At 38.1% G+C, this 22,300-nt stretch overlaps 3 protein-coding genes across 3 annotated transcripts; all 3 read left to right on the top strand.

Annotated features, from left to right (window-relative positions):
* Positions 1 to 2,442, top strand: LOC109189537 (protein FAR1-RELATED SEQUENCE 5-like). The gene is made up of 2 exons (XM_019340146.1): positions 1 to 797; positions 1,005 to 2,442. Exons 1-2 carry the CDS (start codon positions 1 to 3, stop codon positions 2,440 to 2,442), a joined length of 2,235 nt encoding a protein of 744 aa, XP_019195691.1.
* Positions 2,443 to 7,995: 5,553 nt separating this feature from the next.
* LOC109189536 (protein FAR1-RELATED SEQUENCE 5-like) lies at positions 7,996 to 9,610 on the top strand. The gene is made up of 2 exons (XM_019340144.1): positions 7,996 to 8,534; positions 8,743 to 9,610. The coding sequence occupies exons 1-2, from the start codon at positions 7,996 to 7,998 to the stop codon at positions 9,608 to 9,610; spliced, it is 1,407 nt and encodes a 468-aa protein (XP_019195689.1).
* An 11,036-nt stretch (positions 9,611 to 20,646) lies between these two features.
* On the top strand, positions 20,647 to 21,933 carry LOC109189526 (lignin-forming anionic peroxidase-like). The gene has a single exon (XM_019340133.1). The coding sequence runs from the start codon at positions 20,761 to 20,763 to the stop codon at positions 21,727 to 21,729; it is 969 nt and encodes a 322-aa protein (XP_019195678.1). The 5' UTR covers positions 20,647 to 20,760; the 3' UTR covers positions 21,730 to 21,933.
* The last annotated feature ends 367 nt before the right edge of the window (positions 21,934 to 22,300 follow it).

The raw sequence follows: 22,300 nt of genomic DNA, 5'->3' as shown, positions 1-22,300 counted from the left end.
ATGAATATATCTCCTGGAGAAACGAATTACTTTACTCCAGAGTGTGAAGAGGGTAAAAAGCCATTCGTTGGACAGGTGTTCGCTACTCTAGAAGGAGGAATTGAATTCTACAAAACTTACGCCACTACTACTGGGTTTGATGTGCGGCGTGCTTCCGAGAAGACGGATAGGCAAGGGCAAATCACGTCGAAGTACGTGTTGTGCTCACGTGCTGGGTTCAAACTCCCTACTGGCGAAGGGGATGGGGTAGGCGTGGCAATGGTTGAAGACAATGCCCCAACAAAAAGGCGACGTGTCACAAATCGGGTGGGGTGCAACGCCAGAATAATATTCAAGAGAGCGAAGGACAATAATGGTTATGAGGTTTATGCAATAGAAGAACGCCATAACCACTTGTTACGCACAGCAATTTCTAGGCCCTTCATGAAGGCAAACCGGAAGCTTGACCTTGGGCACCAAAACTTCATCATCAATTGTGCAAAGGCAAATATCGGGTATAACAAATCCTTTACACTATACGAAGAGATGGTGGGAGGGTTTGCAAACGTTGGCGCTACAGTAACATATTTTGGTAATTTCAAAAGAGATATAATGGCATACATTGAAGGTGCAGATGCCCAACTAGTGCTTGACAAGTACATGGCAAAGAAAGAAGTGTCAACTGACTTCTACTTTGCCCATGATGTTGATGAACTTGACCAACTGTGCAGAATTTTTTGGGCAGACCCACAGGCTCGCCACAACTTCAAACTATTCGGTGATGTTATGTCCTTCGACGCCACATACAGTACAAACAGGTACACCCCACATCCTACATCTCCCTTATTTGGCACACGGGGGTAGTCCAGCCGGCACACAGCAGCCCAGAATGCATAGCAGAATGGACTGCTGTGCCGTCGTGTTGACAACTTTGTGCAGTAACGAAGAGTTCAAAGTTGGTAGTTTCTCCATCTTCCAACACACAACTTATTAGTAAAATTTGATACACCATATGATGTTAACAGGTACAAGATGGTGTTTGTGCCATTCACGGGGGTTGACCACCACAAGAAGAGCGTGACATTCGCAGCCGGATTAATTACCAGAGAAGATGTGGACTCCTACGCCTGGTTGCTAGAACACTTCAAAAATGCCATGGGTAAAGTACCAGCCTGCACAGTTACTGACCAAGACCCCGCAATGAGAGTCGCAATAGCACGAGTTTTTGATACAACACGCCACAGATTCTGCATGTGGCACATAATGACAAAGGTTTGTGAGAAGGTAGGGCCAACATTAGCGAGTAATGAAGATTTCCTAAAAAGCCTCAACGATGTGGTTTGGAGTGAGACGCAATCAATTAGGGAGTTTGAAACAGGTTGGCAAACAGTGATGGAAAAACACAATCTAGTTGAGCACAAATGGTTTACCCACCTGTTCGAGATACGTGATCATTGGATACCAGCATTCTTCAACGACGTATTCATGGGTGGCTTAATTAGAACAACCTCAAGGTCAGAATCTGAGAACAACGTATTCAGCAACTGCACTTCTCCCCATTTCAGTTTAACGCAGTTCTTCATTCAATTTGAAAAAGCAATAGACAAACAACGCCACAACCAATCACAACTAAACGCAAATTGTGAGGACAAGTTCCCAGTGTTGAAAACGCCTATATTGCTAGAACGCCAAGCTGCTGCAACGTATACAATTGCTGTTTTTTATGATGTCCAAAAAGAGATAGTGAAAGCCTGCTTCTCATCCCAAGTTGTTAACAAAACAGTTGAAGGAAGCACTACCACATTGCTGATAGAGGACACGAACACAGTGTTCCATTCTGTGGAATACAATCATATAGAGGGGAAAGCAAAATGCTCATGCAATATGTTCCAAAGGATTGGTCTACAATGCAGACATGTGTTCTTGACCTTTAAGGACGCACGTTTGGAGAGAATACCTGCGCAATATATCATTCCCCGATGGACACGCAGTTCTTGTTGGCCACACGCACAGCTGTATGCAAACCCAGAACTGGGTAGTCCTACCGAAGCTATTGGAGGGAACACACGAATGGGTACCGTATTTGATGAGTTCTTCAAGTGTGTGGGGTATGCGTATGGCAACACCGACAGAATAACAGAGTTAGGAAAAATACTGAAAGAACATAGGGAAAGATCAATGGAAAGCGTGCACCAAGTGGAAGCTAAAGCGCAGAAGAGTGGTATGATTCGTAGCTTTTGTGGGTCTACCTCATCACCGAACATCACGGTTCACCCCCCCCCCGCCATTGCAAAGAACAAAGGTTCAGGGAAGAGATTGAAATCATCAAAGGAGATTGCATCAGAAATAGCTGCCAAGGATGTCAGGAAATGTAGGACTTGTAACAAATACGGCCACCATGACAGCCGCAACTGCGAGCTCCGATCGAAGACCAAGAAAAAGAGTCAGACAAACCCGGCCTAACAGAATGCCCCCACGTGCTTTGATGGTGCACCTTACTCCAACAGTGTGTGCCATTCAGTGTTTCTACAATTCATTTTTTCACTCATTGTTTATTAGTCTAATTGTGTACGAATAATTGTCTACCAAATTGTTTTAATATAGTCATATACATGTTGGCATGAATTCATTAAATCAAAACTGTCATAAGAATTGGTTTTGGGAGAAAAGAGATAGTACTAGGCAGTGTGCACTTGCAATAAGAAGACTGTGCCACACCTGTTGATTACAGCCAATCTTGGTAAAAACGGCATTCACAATGACCCTGAAGTGCCCAACCTGCTTTGGTAGTTGATGTTGGAAAAAATAGGCTGTACTGGCCAGTGTGCACATGTACTAACTAGGGTGTGCCCAACGGAAAGAGTTCACGGCACTCTGCCCACAACGGCACCCCCTACGATGCTGAAGTGCACAGACAGACCAAGGCTACAGATATATTTTCATGCTTTATTAGTGAAAACTGGGAAAGCACCTGAGGCCAACGGTGTGTGCCATCATGAAATTTTCACCTACAGTACCATTCCCATACTGTATGAGTCAAGTTGTGTATGGATAATTGACTACAAACCTGTTCAAACAGATTCATATACATGCCGGCCTAAAATCAGTAAACCAGAACTGCTTTGGAAGTTGATTTTGGTGAAAATAGGTTGTACTGGCACCCCCTACGATGCTGAAGTGCACAGGCACCCAAAGAACAGACGACGGGAAAACATGAGTGACGCACCAAACCCATGCACTGCCACTGAGCACCTAACCCCAACACTATGTGCCATCCAGAGCTCCTACACTACATTTTAATCCTCAAACGCTATTAGTCTATTCGAGCAACTGAAAATAACAGAGTGTGCCACAGCATACAAACCACTCAATTCAAACAAAAACACCGAAATACTCCATATACAACCTCTTAAGTACCGGCCAAAAAACAGAAAACTGGAAAAGCACCTAAAACCAACATTGTGTGCCATCATGAACTTTTCACCTACATTTAAATTTTCATTCTTTATTAGCCAATTCGTGTATGGATAATTGTCTAAAAACCAGTTTAAAGAGAGTAATATACATGGCGGCCTAAATTCAATAAATCAAAACTGCTTTGGAAGTTGAATTTAGAGAAAATAGGCTGTACTGGCCAGTGTGCACATGTTATAAATAGAGTATGCCCGGCAGAATTGGTAATTCCATTTTGCCCAAAAAGGCACCCCCCCACGATGCTGAAATGCATAGGCACCCAAAGAACAGCCGACGGGAAAACATGAGTGACGTACCAAACCCATGCACTTCCACTGAGCACCTAACCCCAAAACTGTGTGCCATCCAGAACTCCTACACTACATTTTAATCGTCAAACGCTATTAGTCTATTCGAGCAACTAAAAATAACAGAGTGTGCCACAGCATACAAAGCACTCGATTCAACAAAATCACCCAAATACTCCATAATCATCCTCTTAAGTACCGACCAAAAAACAAAAAACTGGGAAAGCACCTGAGACCAACATTGTGTGCCATCATGAACTTTTCACCTACATTTAAATTTTCATTCTTTATTAGCCAATTCGTGTATGGATAATTGTCTAAAAACCAGTTTAAACAGATTCATATACATGCCGGCCTTAATTCAATAAATCAGAACCGCTTTGGAAGTTGATTTTGGAGAAAATAGGCTGTACTGGCCAGTGTGCACATGTTATAAATAGAGTGTGCCCGGCAGAACGAGGTAACTCCATTTTGCCCCCATTTAGCAAACGACCAATTCTTAACGCGATACGGCTAGCAGTAATGTCATGTGACGTTGTGCCAAACTCGGCCCTCCAAAGCAGCAAAAAGTCACTAACATCATTGTTGCCACGCTTGGTAATCGTGACGCGACCTCTAGGAAGCCCAAGCGTTGCCTCTACATCCTCTTCACGAATAGGCAACATGACACCATTTCCCAAACGCAAAGACATCGTCGCGGGGTCGAAATTCTCCAGCAGCCAACGCCCCATCCGTCCAGGAGTCTCCATAACCTCTAGGTGTAATAGCTTCCCAAACCCCAAATCACACACTGCACTACGTTGCCGGCGTGAGAACTTCTTACAAGCATTGACAAGTATGCGTGCAGAGCACCTCGTCTGCATACTCTCGAAACGACCCGCCTCCTCAAGAGTTAACTCATACTCAGAAACTTCAACATCATCAACCATCGCCCCAGGTGCCACCGCCGCAGGCTGTACCTCTGGAAAAAAGAAAACAAACGACAACACATCAAACACACAAATGCACACACGATCACACTAAAAGGCACACAGATTTAACACGAGCCAACCTCAAACACCAAAAAGGCACACACGTACGAACAGAACTGCACATCAGAGAATTATTCAAGGAATGACAGATGTACTTGCTAAATATTAACTTTGAAAAAAATATTAATACCAATAAATAAACAAACGCAGAAACGACTGACGATGTAAAAAGCGGACACCTCAAAACTCAAAAATTGATAAAAATATGTCCAACGTCACACTACTACAAATGCCACTAAGAAGAAATAGATTACGAACTACTATCAACATAAAAATTACATATACAAAGACCAGGAACGATTGAAAACTGTTGAAAACTAACAAGATTACTAAACCATTTGCAACTAACAGAAATGACCATGTAGAGGTTGGATTGAAGCACTAGTGAGTTATGAGTACAACCACCACCACCAAAAAAAAAAAAAAAAAAAAAAAAAAAAAACACACACAGCAGCAACACCGCCCACCCTCCCCCACCACACCCCCAACCAAAACCCACCCTCCCCTCCCACACACATACGGCCAGCAAGCTCACATCCACTGCCAACACCAAACACCACTCCCAAACACCAACATAAAACAAAACCACATGAAAAAAAAAAAAAAAAAAAAAAAAAAAAAAAAAAAAAAACACATAAACCAGTAACACCGTCCCCCTCCCCCCAACACCAAGCTACACTAACCTAAAAACTCCCAAAATAACCCAGCAACACCCCAACCAAAACCCACCATCCCCTACCAAAATCAACACGGCAACAACCCCCAGCCACCACAGTCACCGGCAACATCCCCCAACCAAAACCCTACACCACTCCCAAAAACCAACCCACAAAAACAACATATTGTCCACAACCCAAATACATCCAAATAAAAAACAACAAATTGTACGCATAAGAATATGAAATCCATTTAAAAATAAAAAATAGAAAAACCCGAAAACCGACCTGGAGCAGAGGTCGACGAGGTCGCCGGCCGTGGGCGCTTAGGGTTCCGAGCAACGGTGCCAGCCATCAACGGGAATTTCGATCGATGATGAAGACTATGGGAAGGACTCAAACAGCTACAACCTACGGTATTGGACTCCAGCACAACGAAGACTGCGAAAATTCAGAGATTATTATATCCCCATCCACACGCACGCTTGATTGAAGTGACCAAACTACCCCCTACACGCCCAAAGATTTAATAACAACGCGAAATACAAAACTAAAAAAACAATTAAATACGCACCGTAGATGGATTCAAATAAATGGCCCAGATTGGTTCCCACGTTCCTACCTAACAATGAGTTCCTATATGATTTTTAGGGAGGGCTTCAAGTAAGAACCCATATTTAGGTAGGAACATGAGAACTAATCTAAGCCTTCGAATCCCATCCGATCAATGGTTCATATTAATTAATCACTAATAAGGAGACTACTAATATAATAAATTACCAGGGATACAAGAGACATTTTACGCACCCAACATTTAATAAATAATACTGTAATCGGTGTGACCCCTAGAAAATAGCAAAGTAGACGATTCAGGAATCTACTTCTTCTCCCCAATCCCGCGAACAACACTGCGACATTCCGTGAACGACACAACTGCGACGGGGACGTCTCCGACAAACGCCTGCGAATTCTTGCCGGAAGTGTGCAACCAGAATCAGCCAAAGCCGGGACTAAGAGATCTTCGAACGATGGAAACAGAACACAATGACGGTAAGTTCTACATATGAATACGTAATCATGGTTGTGTCTGAATTTTCAATTCATAGAGACTGGTAATGAATTGTGTAAGCATGCACTCTGAGTTTGAACTGACTATTTATTGATTTATTTATTTTTAGACTAACATGACTCAATTATATTTAGGACTGAGAATGAAACACGAGATTGCCAAGACATGATGAGAATGTGAAATTTCACAATATATATGCATGCTCCCACAATCTTTGTGTGCTCTGTTCCCTTCCTTGGGCGTAAATTACATGAGGGTTGATAAAATTGAGTAATGAGTTTAGCCATAAATGAGTATTTTCCGAACCCCAATTCCCCAGCCAATTCCGAAGCAGCAAGGATGTTTAGCGAGAACAAGCGTGAATACAACAGGAAGGTGCGTGAGATTGTTGAGCAGAGCTGGACAGCAGATTAAATGTCTGATAGTTCGAAGTGTTCTGCTCCTGGTAGGGGGTGAAGATTGGCCTTATAAAATGGGTTCTGTAGTGTTAGTGCTACATTACTTGTTAATGTTGCACTACATTCTATCCTTTTCTTCAAGTGTTGTAGGAACTTTAATGGTCTTTAAACTGTGTTGCTATTTTGCGCTACTTTTTGTACATATAGTCTTCTGTATCCAGTGTGGAATTGTATGGAATGTTTATTCCCATAATCATTGTTAAGACCTGAGCAAATTCAACTAAATAAATGTTGTTGTTTTACCATTCTTTCCCCTATGAACCATCTCTGAAATATTGAACTAGTAACTTTGTGTGCACATTGGTTATATTCTCCGTGCCACACTGTTGAACCACATATTGAACTAGTAACTTTGTGTGCACGTTGGTTATATTCTCTGTGCCACACTGTTGAACCACATATTGAACTAATAATTTTGTGTGCACGTTTGTTGTATTCTCCGTGCCACACTGTTGAACCCCACACTGAACTAATAATTCTATGTGCACGTTGGTTATATTCTCTGTGCCACACTGTTGAACCACGTATTGAACTAATAATTTTGTGTGCACGTTGATTATATTCTCTGTGCCACACTGTTGAACCACATATTGAACTAATACTTTTGTGTGCACGTTGGTTATATTCTCTGTGCCACACTGTTGAACCACATATTGAACTAATTCTTTTGTGTGCACGTTGGTAATATTCTCTGTGCCACACTGTTGAACCACATATTGAACTAACAATTTTGCAACCCCCGACAGGTGAGGCGGGCTTACTAGGGACATACACCGGTTGCTCAATGAATATATCTCCTGGAGAAACGAATTACTTTACTCCAGAGTGTGAAGAGGGTAAAAAGCCATTCGTTGGACAGGTGTTCGCTACTCTAGAAGGAGGAATTGAATTCTACAAAACTTACGCCACTACTACTGGGTTTGATGTGCGGCGTGCTTCCGAGAAGACGGATAGGCAAGGGCAAATCACGTCGAAGTACGTGTTGTGCTCACGTGCTGGGTTCAAACTCCCTACTGGCGAAGGGATGGGGTAGGCGTGGCAATGGTTGAAGACAATGCCCCAACAAAAAGGCGACGTGTCACAAATCGGGTGGGGTGCAACGCCAGAATAATATTCAAGAGAGCGAAGGACAATAATGGTTATGAGGTTTATGCAATAGAAGAACGCCATAACCACTTGTTACGCACAGCAATTTCTAGGCCCTTCATGAAGGCAAACCGGAAGCTTGACCTTGGGCACCAAAACTTCATCATCAATTGTGCAAAGGCAAATATCGGGTATAACAAATCCTTTACACTATACGAAGAGATGGTGGGAGGGTTTGCAAACGTTGGCGCTACAGTAACATATTTTGGTAATTTCAAAAGAGATATAATGGCATACATTGAAGGTGCAGATGCCCAACTAGTGCTTGACAAGTACATGGCAAAGAAAGAAGTGTCAACTGACTTCTACTTTGCCCATGATGTTGATGAACTTGACCAACTGTGCAGAATTTTTTGGGCAGACCCACAGGCTCGCCACAACTTCAAACTATTCGGTGATGTTATGTCCTTCGACGCCACATACAGTACAAACAGGTACACCCCACATCCTACATCTCCCTTATTTGGCACACGGGGGTAGTCCAGCCGGCACACAGCAGCCCAGAATGCATAGCAGAATGGACTGATGTGCCGTCGTGTTGCCAACTTTGTGCAGTAACGAAGAGTTCAAAGTTTGGTAGTTTCTCCATCTTCCAACACACAACTTATTAGTAAAATTTGATACACCATATGATGTTAACAGGTACAAGATGGTGTTTGTGCCATTCACGGGGGTTGACCACCACAAGAAGAGCGTGACATTCGCAGCCGGATTAATTACCAGAGAAGATGTGGACTCCTACGCCTGGTTGCTAGAACACTTCAAAAATGCCATGGGTAAAGTACCAGCCTGCACAGTTACTGACCAAGACCCCGCAATGAGAGTCGCAATAGCACGAGTTTTTGATACAACACGCCACAGATTCTGCATGTGGCACATAATGACAAAGGTTTGTGAGAAGGTAGGGCCAACATTAGCGAGTAATGAAGATTTCCTAAAAAGCCTCAACGATGTGGTTTGGAGTGAGACGCAATCAATTAGGGAGTTTGAAACAGGTTGGCAAACAGTGATGGAAAAACACAATCTAGTTGAGCACAAATGGTTTACCCACCTGTTCGAGATACGTGATCATTGGATACCAGCATTCTTCAACGACGTATTCATGGGTGGCTTAATTAGAACAACCTCAAGGTCAGAATCTGAGAACAACGTATTCAGCAACTGCACTTCTCCCCATTTCAGTTTAACGCAGTTCTTCATTCAATTTGAAAAAGCAATAGACAAACAACGCCACAACCAATCACAACTAAACGCAAATTGTGAGGACAAGTTCCCAGTGTTGAAAACGCCTATATTGCTAGAACGCCAAGCTGCTGCAACGTATACAATTGCTGTTTTTTATGATGTCCAAAAAGAGATAGTGAAAGCCTGCTTCTCATCCCAAGTTGTTAACAAAACAGTTGAAGGAAGCACTACCACATTGCTGATAGAGGACACGAACACAGTGTTCCATTCTGTGGAATACAATCATATAGAGGGGAAAGCAAAATGCTCATGCAATATGTTCTAAAGGATTGGTCTACAATGCAGACATGTGTTCTTGACCTTTAAGGACGCACGTTTGGAGAGAATACCTGCACAATATATCATTCCCCGATGGACACGCAGTTCTTGTTGGCCACACGCACAGCTGTATGCAAACCCAGAACTGGGTAGTCCTACCGAAGCTATTGGAGGGAACACACGAATGGGTACCGTATTTGATGAGTTCTTCAAGTGTGTGGGGTATGCGTATGGCAACACCGACAGAATAACAGAGTTAGGAAAAATACTGAAAGAACATAGGGAAAGATCAATGGAAAGCGTGCACCAAGTGGAAGCTAAAGCGCAGAAGAGTGGTATGATTCGTAGCTTTTGTGGGTCTACCTCATCACCGAACATCACGGTTCACCCCCCCGCCATTGCAAAGAACAAAGGTTCAGGGAAGAGATTGAAATCATCAAAGGAGATTGCATCAGAAATAGCTGCCAAGGATGTCAGGAAATGTAGGACTTGTAACAAATACGGCCACCATGACAGCCGCAACTGCGAGCTCCGATCGAAGACCAAGAAAAAGAGTCAGACAAACCCGGCCTAACAGAATGCCCCCACGTGCTTTGATGGTGCACCTTACTCCAACAGTGTGTGCCATTCAGTGTTTCTACAATTCATTTTTTCACTCATTGTTTATTAGTCTAATTGTGTACGAATAATTGTCTACCAAATTGTTTTAATATAGTCATATACATGTTGGCATGAATTCATTAAATCAAAACTGTCATAAGAATTGGTTTTGGGAGAAAAGAGATAGTACTAGGCAGTGTGCACTTGCAATAAGAAGACTGTGCCACACCTGTTGATTACAGCCAATCTTGGTAAAAACGGCATCCACAATGACCCTGAAGTGCCCAACCTGCTTTGGTAGTTGATGTTGGAAAAAATAGGCTGTACTGGCCAGTGTGCACATGTACTAACTAGGGTGTGCCCAACGGAAAGAGTTCACGGCACTCTGCCCACAACGGCACCCCCTACGATGCTGAAGTGCACAGACAGACCAAGGCTACAGATATATTTTCATGCTTTATTAGTGAAAACTGGGAAAGCACCTGAGGCCAACGGTGTGTGCCATCATGAAATTTTCACCTACAGTACCATTCCCATACTGTATGAGTCAAGTTGTGTATGGATAATTGACTACAAACCTGTTCAAACAGATTCATATACATGCCGGCCTAAAATCAGTAAACCAGAACTGCTTTGGAAGTTGATTTTGGTGAAAATAGGTTGTACTGGCACCCCCTACGATGCTGAAGTGCACAGGCACCCAAAGAACAGACGACGGGAAAACATGAGTGACGCACCAAACCCATGCACTGCCACTGAGCACCTAACCCCAACACTATGTGCCATCCAGAGCTCCTACACTACATTTTAATCCTCAAACGCTATTAGTCTATTCGAGCAACTGAAAATAACAGAGTGTGCCACAGCATACAAACCACTCAATTCAAACAAAAACACCGAAATACTCCATATACAACCTCTTAAGTACCGGCCAAAAAACAGAAAACTGGAAAAGCACCTAAAACCAACATTGTGTGCCATCATGAACTTTTCACCTACATTTAAATTTTCATTCTTTATTAGCCAATTCGTGTATGGATAATTGTCTAAAAACCAGTTTAAAGAGAGTAATATACATGGCGGCCTAAATTCAATAAATCAAAACTGCTTTGGAAGTTGAATTTAGAGAAAATAGGATGTACTGGCCAGTGTGCACATGTTATAAATAGAGTATGCCCGGCAGAATTGGTAATTCCATTTTGCCCAAAAAGGCACCCCCCACGATGCTGAAATGCATAGGCACCCAAAGAACAGCCGACGGGAAAACATGAGTGACGTACCAAACCCATGCACTTCCACTGAGCACCTAACCCCAAAACTCTGTGCCATCCAGAACTCCTACACTACATTTTAATCGTCAAACGCTATTAGTCTATTCGAGCAACTAAAAATAACAGAGTGTGCCACAGCATACAAAGCACTCGATTCAACAAAATCACCCAAATACTCCATAATCATCCTCTTAAGTACCGACCAAAAAACAAAAAACTGGGAAAGCACCTGAGACCAACATTGTGTGCCATCATGAACTTTTCACCTACATTTAAATTTTCATTCTTTATTAGCCAATTCGTGTATGGATAATTGTCTAAAAACCAGTTTAAACAGATTCATATACATGCCGGCCTTAATTCAATAAATCAGAACCGCTTTGGAAGTTGATTTTGGAGAAAATAGGCTGTACTGGCCAGTGTGCACATGTTATAAATAGAGTGTGCCCGGCAGAACGAGGTAACTCCATTTTGCCCCCATTTAGCAAACGACCAATTCTTAACGCGATACGGCTAGCAGTAATGTCATGTGACGTTGTGCCAAACTCGGCCCTCCAAAGCAGCAAAAAGTCACTAACATCATTGTTGCCACGCTTGGTAATCGTGACGCGACCTCTAGGAAGCCCAAGCGTTGCCTCTACATCCTCTTCACGAATAGGCAACATGACACCATTTCCCAAACGCAAAGACATCGTCGCGGGGTCGAAATTCTCCAGCAGCCAACGCCCCATCCGTCCAGGAGTCTCCATAACCTCTAGGTGTAATAGCTTCCCAAACCCCAAATCACACACTGCACTACGTTGCCGGCGTGAGAACTTCTTACAAGCATTGACAAGTATGCGTGCAGAGCACCTCGTCTGCATACTCTCGAAACGACCCGCCTCCTCAAGAGTTAACTCATACTCAGAAACTTCAACATCATCAACCATCGCCCCAGGTGCCACCGCCGCAGGCTGTACCTCTGGAAAAAAGAAAACAAACGACAACACATCAAACACACAAATGCACACACGATCACACTAAAAGGCACACAGATTTAACACGAGCCAACCTCAAACACCAAAAAGGCACACACGTACGAACAGAACTGCACATCAGAGAATTATTCAAGGAATGACAGATGTACTTGCTAAATATTAACTTTGAAAAAAATATTAATACCAATAAATAAACAAACGCAGAAACGACTGACGATGTAAAAAGCGGACACCTCAAAACTCAAAAATTGATAAAAATATGTCCAACGTCACACTACTACAAATGCCACTAAGAAGAAATAGATTACGAACTACTATCAACATAAAAATTACATATACAAAGACCAGGAACGATTGAAAACTGTTGAAAACTAACAAGATTACTAAACCATTTGCAACTAACAGAAATGACCATGTAGAGGTTGGATTGAAGCACTAGTGAGTTATGAGTACAACCACCACCACCAAAAAAAAAAAAAAAAAAAAAAAAAAAAACACACACAGCAGCAACACCGCCCACCCTCCCCCACCACACCCCCAACCAAAACCCACCCTCCCCTCCCACACACATACGGCCAGCAAGCTCACATCCACTGCCAACACCAAACACCACTCCCAAACACCAACATAAAACAAAACCACATGAAAAAAAAAAAAAAAAAAAAAAAAAAAAAAAAAAAAAAACACATAAACCAGTAACACCGTCCCCCTCCCCCCAACACCAAGCTACACTAACCTAAAAACTCCCAAAATAACCCAGCAACACCCCAACCAAAACCCACCATCCCCTACCAAAATCAACACGGCAACAACCCCAGCCACCACAGTCACCGGCAACATCCCCCAACCAAAACCCTACACCACTCCCAAAAACCAACCCACAAAAACAACACATTGTCCACAACCCAAATACATCCAAATAAAAAACAACAAATTGTACGCATAAGAATATGAAATCCATTTAAAAATAAAAAATAGAAAAACCCGAAAACCGACCTGGAGCAGAGGTCGACGAGGTCGCCGGCCGTGGGCGCTTAGGGTTCCGAGCAACGGTGCCAGCCATCAACGGGAATTTCGATCGATGATGAAGACTATGGGAAGGACTCAAACAGCTACAACCTACGGTATTGGACTCCAGCACAACGAAGACTGCGAAAATTCAGAGATTATTATATCCCCATCCACACGCACGCTTGATTGAAGTGACCAAACTACCCCCTACACGCCCAAAGATTTAATAACAACGCGAAATACAAAACTAAAAAAACAATTAAATACGCACCGTAGATGGATTCAAATAAATGGCCCAGATTGGTTCCCACGTTCCTACCTAACAATGAGTTCCTATATGATTTTTATTCTATATATATATATATATATATATATATATATATATATATATATATATATATATATATATATATATATATATATATATATATATATATATATATATATATATATATATTTTATAAATATTAGATTTTTTTTTTATTTTATACAAATTGTAATTATATTTTTAAATATTTTATTTGATCAATTATTTTATTATAAATTTTATTATTCAATATTGTTATGAATTTCTAATGAAATAATTTTTTTTTTATGTTTACTAATAATATATATAAGTAATTAGCATATAAGTCTGAACATACTATGGATAAAAATAATAATGTTGAGAATGTTGATGTGGGTGAAGAACTACATAATAAGAAAATTTTATAATATATTATAAATGTTTTGTAAAGATGTATTCAATTTAGAATTTCAATGACTTTTGTAGACTTTTTAAAATAAAAAAGTTGATAAAAGTCTATGAATATTTTTTATATAGACTTTTATAAAGTCTTATAAAGTTTTATAAAAAGTTTTGAACGACTCTATGAAAGCCAATCAAAGTTTATTAAAATCTATCATTATAAAATTATTTAAAATTCTACAAAAATCATGATTGAATACACCCCTACGAGGTACGGTGTTTTATTCATTAGTTTTAAACTCTACTATCGGATTCAAATCTAATTATTATCTTGTTCATTTTACTATTTTTAATGCTTTGTAATATAATTCAAACAATGAAACAAAAGAGTCATTCCTGTATGAAATATCACTTTTATTTTTATTTCTTGGAATGAAAACAATTAAGGCAGTAAAAAAACATTAAAAGAAAATAAAAATAAATTTTTGCTCCCTTTTTTCAAGTCATACATACAAACACACACATATTGGTTCCAATTCTAATTCTATTCACTACCACAAAGAGTTTAATTAACTTTTACCAAAAAAAAAAAAAAAAAAAAAAAGGCAACTATTCCAATTATTTATTTTTTTTGAAACCAAACATATTTTCTTTCAATTTCAATTCTGATATTTCAAGTTCCAACCAAACTCTCTGTAAATAGTGTTTTTTTTTTTTGAAAGGGACCTGTAAATAATGTTATATTAATTAGGAAAAATTTGTAATTTATGATCCTCCATAATATGTCAGTTATTAGTGTCACTATTGAATTATTAGTGGTGTAAATGTTGCTCCTCAATTTTTAAAACAGTACATATAATGCCCTCTGTAGTGTAAATGTTGCCTTTCATTCTTTAAAATGGTACATATATTGCCCCTTCCATACGGTACAGAAGGGGCAATATATGTACCGTTTTGAAAATTAAGAAGCAACATTTACACCACTAATAATTCATAGATGACATTGATAATTGATATATTATGGAGGGAAATAAATTACAATTTCTCCTATTAATTATAACTATACCAATTATAACGCATAATGCAACTGCATCCTTAAGTAATCTTTATAAAACACAATATTTAATTTAAATTAATTTTTTGAGAGGATTAATTTAAATTAATAAAAATGAGAAATTAAATTATATATATATGGATTTCGGAATTACATTATATTAGAAAATTACATTTTTGGTCCTGTAACTATTGTGGTCTTGTTAATTTGAGTACTTGACTTTCAAAACTATCAATTTAGTCCGGTAACTATGTAATTTTTAACACATTTAGTCCTGCTGGCCAAATCGCCATCCAAATATCGTCGGAAAATTTTAACCCATTTTTAATTATTAAATCATGAGGGCAAATCGGTCATTTCATGTAACTTTCTTCTTCCTCCTTACACCTTCCGACCAAAATTGCAGCGCTGCTATGGAATATGAATCTGACGGTCGGCGCCAGCACCATGGATAGGGATTTTCTGGCCACATTCAAGCTTTACTTTACAAAGATATGAAGAATATGAATCTGTCGGTAAAAAAGCAGTACCCAAGCTCACTCTGCTTATAAGGCACACTCGATCGCCGACCCGTCGCCGGAAAAATTGTGATATGCGACAGAGGGATTAGTCCCCAGGTTCAGAAAGGGTAAAATGATGAGGAAAAATTTATCTTTTTACATCTATTTTAACTTTCTTTCCCTGACACAACAATGGGTATGTTGGCATCGCCGGCCTTATGAACGTCGACGTAAATGGAGTCGAGGAGCCCATTACAAACTAGAAGAAATCGCACTGTAAAGGCAAGAAATCAAACAAAACTGCAAGAAAAGTTTAAGAACTAAAATACAAGTTAAGATCATAAAATCGACTCTTTTCTCCGGCCGTTGATCTTCTCTCTTTGAACTACCGACCCACCGTCCGCCGCCGCCCCAAAACCCAGCAGCAACAGAGAGTCAACCTGAAGACAGGTTTCGATATCACTCTCGATTTCGGCATAGAGGCGAGAAAATGCGTCATCGCCGGAGATATTGGAGTCCTTTTAATTCTCGGCGTCGTACTTCGTACATCTTACAGACCGCGTCAATGTAAAATAGAATGCGCATATTAGGAAAATACTGTGGCCGCAATTCATTAAATTGAAAGAAAGTAAATGAATTGAGCAGTGGTAATAAGAGAACTCACGAATAGTGGAGAGGATTGGAAATTCAGAAGTGGGATGAAAATGTTAAGCGGTGGCTGAAATGAAAATGCTAAATCCAGATGGAAATCGAATTTCGTCGCCAGTAGTGAAAGGAAGAAGAAAGTGAAAATGACCGATTTACCCTTCTGATTTAATAATTAAAAATGATTTAAATTTTTTCGGCGATATTTGGTCGACGATTTGACCGGCAGGATCAAATGTGTTAAAAATTATATAGTTATGGGATTAAATTGATAGTTTTGAAAGTCAAATACTCAAATTAACAACACCACAATAGTCACAGAACCAAAAGTATAATTTTCTCCATTTAAATTATAATATAAATCACCGACTTTTCGTTAATATAAAGAATGAAATGGTGTTCAGTCCCATGATATAATTAATTTTGGGGGTGTTTGGTTCACACAAGAGAATCATAATTGAAATGAGAATTAAATACTTGGTATTGGTAATGAGTTTTGGTGAAAGTATTTTGCATGTTTAGTAGTAAGGTGAAATTTGAATGATTATCAACAGGGGCGGATACAGTATGGGGGCAGCTCCCCCCACTCCCCCACCGCACCCCCTTATATATATATATATATATAGCATTAACTATTATATAAAATTTATATTTATGTTTAACTAACTAATAGTTAGAGTAGTTTAGTTGGTTGAATTTCAAATTTAATTTTTAAAAAAGTGTATGGTCATAGGTTCGAATCTTATTAAATTAAAAACACTTTTCCTTGTCTTCACTTATTTATTTTATATCTTTCATTCCTTCCCAAGATAAATATTTTTTAGCCTACTTTTATGAATCATTTAATTAACAAATTAAATGTTCTTTTAGTCTACTTTTTATGAATCATTTAATTAATGTAGTATACAAGTTTATATTATACTTCATTTTATTCAAATTATTTTATCTAATTGATTATGTTTCATATTTTGTCATAAATATTTTTACATTTTCACCTCACTCAAGTATATTTTTTGCTCCAACTCTAACTATCGTTTAATCTATCAAAAATATTCTAATATAATAACATCCAAAACACCAATATAAAACAAAAAGAAAAAATCAAAACAAAAATCTAAAAAGACTAATCCAAACTTAAAAATAAAATTATCAATAAGATGGAATGATACTGATTTTTAATTAAGGAATGAGGTTTTTATTTGAAGGGATAATCAAATCCCGTAGTTGTGTTTTGAAAAGTTGTAAACCAAACACTAAGTATAATTTTAATTCCATTCTTGATGTATAAACTCATGAACCAAACACACCCTTAATACGTACGGAGTTGATGATATAAATTTGTTCAGTCATAACTATTTTAACTAAAGAACATGTCTATACAAATGTCAATCATTATTTCATAGGCCATATATAGTCCACTTACATTTTTGTAAACCATAAATAAAATGTATATTTTTAATATACTAAACGTACATTATTTGTATACATAAAGTACATTATTTAAAAATACATAATTTTTTATATATTATCAAATAATGTACATTCAATACATAAATAATGTATTTTTAATATATTTAAAATGTATATTACGTTCATAGTTCACACAACTATGTGAATCATCGTCCACAAAATAATTTGCTTACAAATGTGAAACCAATGGTGACTGGTGAGATTTTGAAGTCAGCCTTCTAATTAGCTGGCATGCAAATGGTAGTGTTACGCGGGGTTGAAGCCTCCAATAGTGACCGAATATTGCCTTTCCCCATGCATGCATGCATTGGGCTTATTATATACGGAGTATTATTATAGTTTATACACTTAAAAAATATATTGAACTTTGGATTTATTATATTTTATACACTTGCCAAGCACCTTGTGCTCAGATGACACTTAGATTAAACTCTCATATGGGAGGTTGTGAGTTCAAGCCTCAATAAAAGTGTTATTATCACTTTGTGCTTTAGTAGGTTGAAAAAGTAGTTATGAACAAATACTACATTTTTTTTTGTCGTCTAACATTTTGTTCTCTTTTATTTTTATTTTTATATTTTTCTATTCTCAATCCTTTGTCGCCTTCAAAAACTTAACAAAAAAACCCCACTCTTGGGGTTGCTTTAATTTTTTTTTTTTTTTGAAATACTCATAATTATTTACAATGTATTATATGTTGAGCTATACTTTCTCAAACATTTTTTAGCTCAAAGAATCTAATTTCCCACCATTGAAGTTCGATTCTATGACTATGCACCCATTTAGATTGATAAATGGATTGCCCTCATGCTACATGGTAGTTGGCTGGTTACTTTAATTAACCCCACCAAAGCAAACAAAAAAAAAAAAAAAAAAACAAAAACAAAAAAAAAAAAAAAAAAAAAAAAAAAACAAAAAAACAAAAAAACAAAAAAACAAAAAACAAAACAAAACAAAACAAAACAAACAAACAAAAAAAAAAACAAAACAAAACAAAAAAACAAAAAAAAAAAAAACAAAAAACAAAAAAAAAAGTAGACTAATTTTAATCATTTCTTTTTCTTTCTCAAATAGTATTAATTACAGGCTACAATATTTTTTTGAAAGTTACTACAGGCTACAATATCATTTCCTTAATTCCTTTAAAACAATGGAAATACCATACTCAAAATGCGAAATTTCTGTAAAACATAGATATCAGTGCATACAAGTACGTTCATGCATGCTATGATATACCAACTTCCATTATAAAACTCATTTTCAACTTTTGTTAATAATGTCAAAAGCAGACTGATCATAACCGTACCAAGTCAGCCACGAACTCTTTTGACTATCCCATTTGTATACTTTTATTAATATTATTATTTCTTTCAAAAAAAAAAAATATTATTATTTTTTTTTCCTTCCAGATTTTTTCTTGTAATCTTATCCTCCTGTATAGGGATGACAATGGGTTGGGTAGATTGGGGAGGGTTACATCCATCACCCGATACACCTTATATTTTCTCCACTCACCCCCACCTCCAACCTGTATTGGGTGGACTTTTTCAAAATCTACCCCCACCCCACAGGGTGCGGGTACCCACCACTTATCATCTTATTATTTTTTTTAAAAAATAATATTTAAATTACTTACACATAATAAAATAATAAAATTTATTAGTGATACTAAAACATAAAATAATAGAAATGTTTAAATCTAATAACTAAATTGTTAATTTTAAAAAATAAACTTAGTAGTTTAGATATAAAAATAATAAAAAGATACACGAAGTTACATAAACTTTTATAAATAACTACATAGTATTATATATATATATATATATATATATATATATATATATATATATATATATATATATATATATATATATATACACACACACATGGTGGGTCGGGTGTGGTTCTAGACAGATTTTGTACATAGAACCCGAATCCAACCCGACCTACCGCATGTTTATTTTTTTTAAGACCCACACCCGACCCACCACCCACCATCACCTAAAAAAAAATCCCATGCTCGCGGGGCTGGATATCTGCAGAGTTGATGGAAATTGCCATCCCTACTCATGTACCCATTATAGTGGACTAATCTCATTATGAGTTAAAAAGAAATTTAATTAACAATCTAATATGAAGGAAAATTGTAATTTATGTCCCTAAAAATATGGCAATTATCAATATTACTCATGAATTATTAATGGTGTAAATATTGCCCCTCAATTTTCAAAACGTGACATATATTATTGCATTTCCCTAATAGGAAGAATGAGAAACATTATTCTTGGCAGATGGAGAACAAACGAAGAAAAAAAAATTAAGAAAAAAAGTAGTATTCGAACAAGGAAAACGGTGAGTAATCACATTTACACCACTAATTATTCAGGGGAGGAGCAATATATTATATATCACGCTTTGAAAATTGAGGAGCAATATTTACAACACTAATAATTCAAGGATGAGTGGATGACATTGAAAACTGACATATTTGTGAGCAGAATAAATTAAAATTTACCCTAAAATAATGTTATATATATCTAGAAAAAGAAAATTGAAGGAATATTTTTAAAGTATTATTCCATTTTATTATATCGTACAAACTTCATCACGGACTAACAGCGGCAGGAAAGTAATCATAAGCAAGTTGCCCAGACTAAGTCACTCACGAATATTCCTCATTTTCTTAAAGTGAACCGCCCAGTTATTACATTATTAGCTGGATTACATAACCTTAACGCGTCGTCGCAGACAATAGCGACCATCTTCTTCGCTGCAACAACTATAAATTCACTTCCATCTTCCCATTCTCCATCATCAAACCAAACCATCCAACCTAACCTTCACTTTATTTTTCTGAGCTATAAACCATTCATTTTCCTTCTGCAACTAAACTCCATCTACACCTACCTACTATACCTAGCTAGTTTGCTATAATTAATATATGGCTTCTCATACTACAACGGCATGCATTGCCGCCTTATCATGTTTGCTTCTTCTTCTCTCTTCCTCACAATGCGAAGGGCAGCTGTCCCCTACATTTTATGACAAGACATGCCCTAATGCTCTCAACATCATTCGCACTGCCGTAAGGCAAGCAGTGTCTCGGGAGCGCCGCATGGCTGCTTCCTTGGTTCGTCTCCATTTCCACGACTGCTTTGTCCAGGGTTGCGACGCTTCCATCTTGCTGGACGAGTCACCAACCATCGAGAGCGAAAAGACGGCATTGCCCAACCTTGGCTCTGCCAGGGGTTACGACGTGATAGAGGCTGCAAAGCGTGAGCTGGAGAAATATTGTCCCGATATTGTGTCTTGTGCTGATGTATTGTCGGTGGCTGCACGTGATGCGTCTGGTGCTGTGGGAGGTCCATCATGGATAGTGAAGTTGGGAAGAAGAGATTCCACCACGGCTAGCCATACCCTAGCTGAAACCGATCTTCCTGGCCCTTTCGACAATCTGGATAAACTCATATCCAGCTTCGCTAGCAAAGGCCTTAATACAAGAGACATGGTTGCCTTGTCGGGTGCACATACTCTCGGACAAGCTCAATGTTTTCTATTTCGCGATAGAATTTATGGCAATGGTACTGACATTGATGCCGGTTTTGCTAGCACTAGAAGACGCCAATGTCCAAAAGACACTGGAAATGGAAATTTGGCAGCACTTGATTTAGTGACCCCAAACTCCTTCGATAACAACTACTACAAGAACCTATTGCAAAAGAAAGGTTTGCTTCAATCGGATCAAGTTCTTTTCAGCGGTGGAGCAACAGACAACATTGTTTCAGAGTACGCTAGCAGCCCACGGGCATTTCAGGCAGATTTTGCATCAGCAATGATCAAAATGTCTGAAATTCAACCTCTCACAGGTCAAAATGGAATCATTAGGAAGGTGTGTGGTGCATTGAACTAGCTTCGGCGTGCTACATACTTTCTCTTCCTCACTGTTATTTTTCTAGAGTATTTAATTAATAATTTAGTTTTCCACTCTCATCAATTTCATTGTATTTTTTTCTTCATAACCATTGATTTGTTATTTAGAAAAATGTAATAATATGATTTGTTGTATTCTATTAGACCCTACAAAGTGTGATTATAATAAACTTTTCATTATATATCTGTCAGGCTTCGAACACATCATTTGAACTATAAGTTGAAATCTAAGATTAACATTATATTGCTCACTATTTATTAATTTATAATTTTGTATTCATATTCATTCTATCATTATTTACACTTTAGGAAATTTGAAATTGAAATGGTATTGTTTACATTTACAATACCATTTAGAGGAAAATTAAACAATGTAAAATGTCGCAGTCAAAATGCGAAATTTCGATGAAACTTATATTTGGGTTACAATTATTGAATGACAAGGACAGTAGTGCATGCCATGCACATGCCTTGGCTACCGACAATTACATAATAAAATTCAATCTCAAAATTTTATATAATATAATATGGCACATCCATTTGACTGATAT

Source organism: Ipomoea nil, unplaced genomic scaffold (genome assembly GCF_001879475.1).
Source record: "Ipomoea nil cultivar Tokyo-kokei standard unplaced genomic scaffold, Asagao_1.1 scaffold1558, whole genome shotgun sequence".
Classification (NCBI taxonomy): Eukaryota; Viridiplantae; Streptophyta; class Magnoliopsida; order Solanales; family Convolvulaceae; genus Ipomoea; species Ipomoea nil.
The sequence above is the reverse complement of the archived record's forward strand: the minus strand, read 5'-3'. Positions and strand labels throughout refer to the sequence as shown.

Excerpts from the sequence above, each read along its gene's own strand:
- LOC109189536 (XM_019340144.1), top strand. The coding sequence starts at position 7,996 with ATGGTTGAAGACAATGCCCCAACAAAAAGGCGACGTGTCACAAATCGG. Across the intron at positions 8,535-8,742 it reads GCCACATACAGTACAAACAG|GTACAAGATGGTGTTTGTGC; the intron begins GTACACCCCACA and ends TGATGTTAACAG.
- LOC109189526 (XM_019340133.1), top strand. The coding sequence starts at position 20,761 with ATGGCTTCTCATACTACAACGGCATGCATTGCCGCCTTATCATGTTTG.
- LOC109189537 (XM_019340146.1), top strand. The coding sequence starts at position 1 with ATGAATATATCTCCTGGAGAAACGAATTACTTTACTCCAGAGTGTGAA. Across the intron at positions 798-1,004 it reads GCCACATACAGTACAAACAG|GTACAAGATGGTGTTTGTGC; the intron begins GTACACCCCACA and ends TGATGTTAACAG.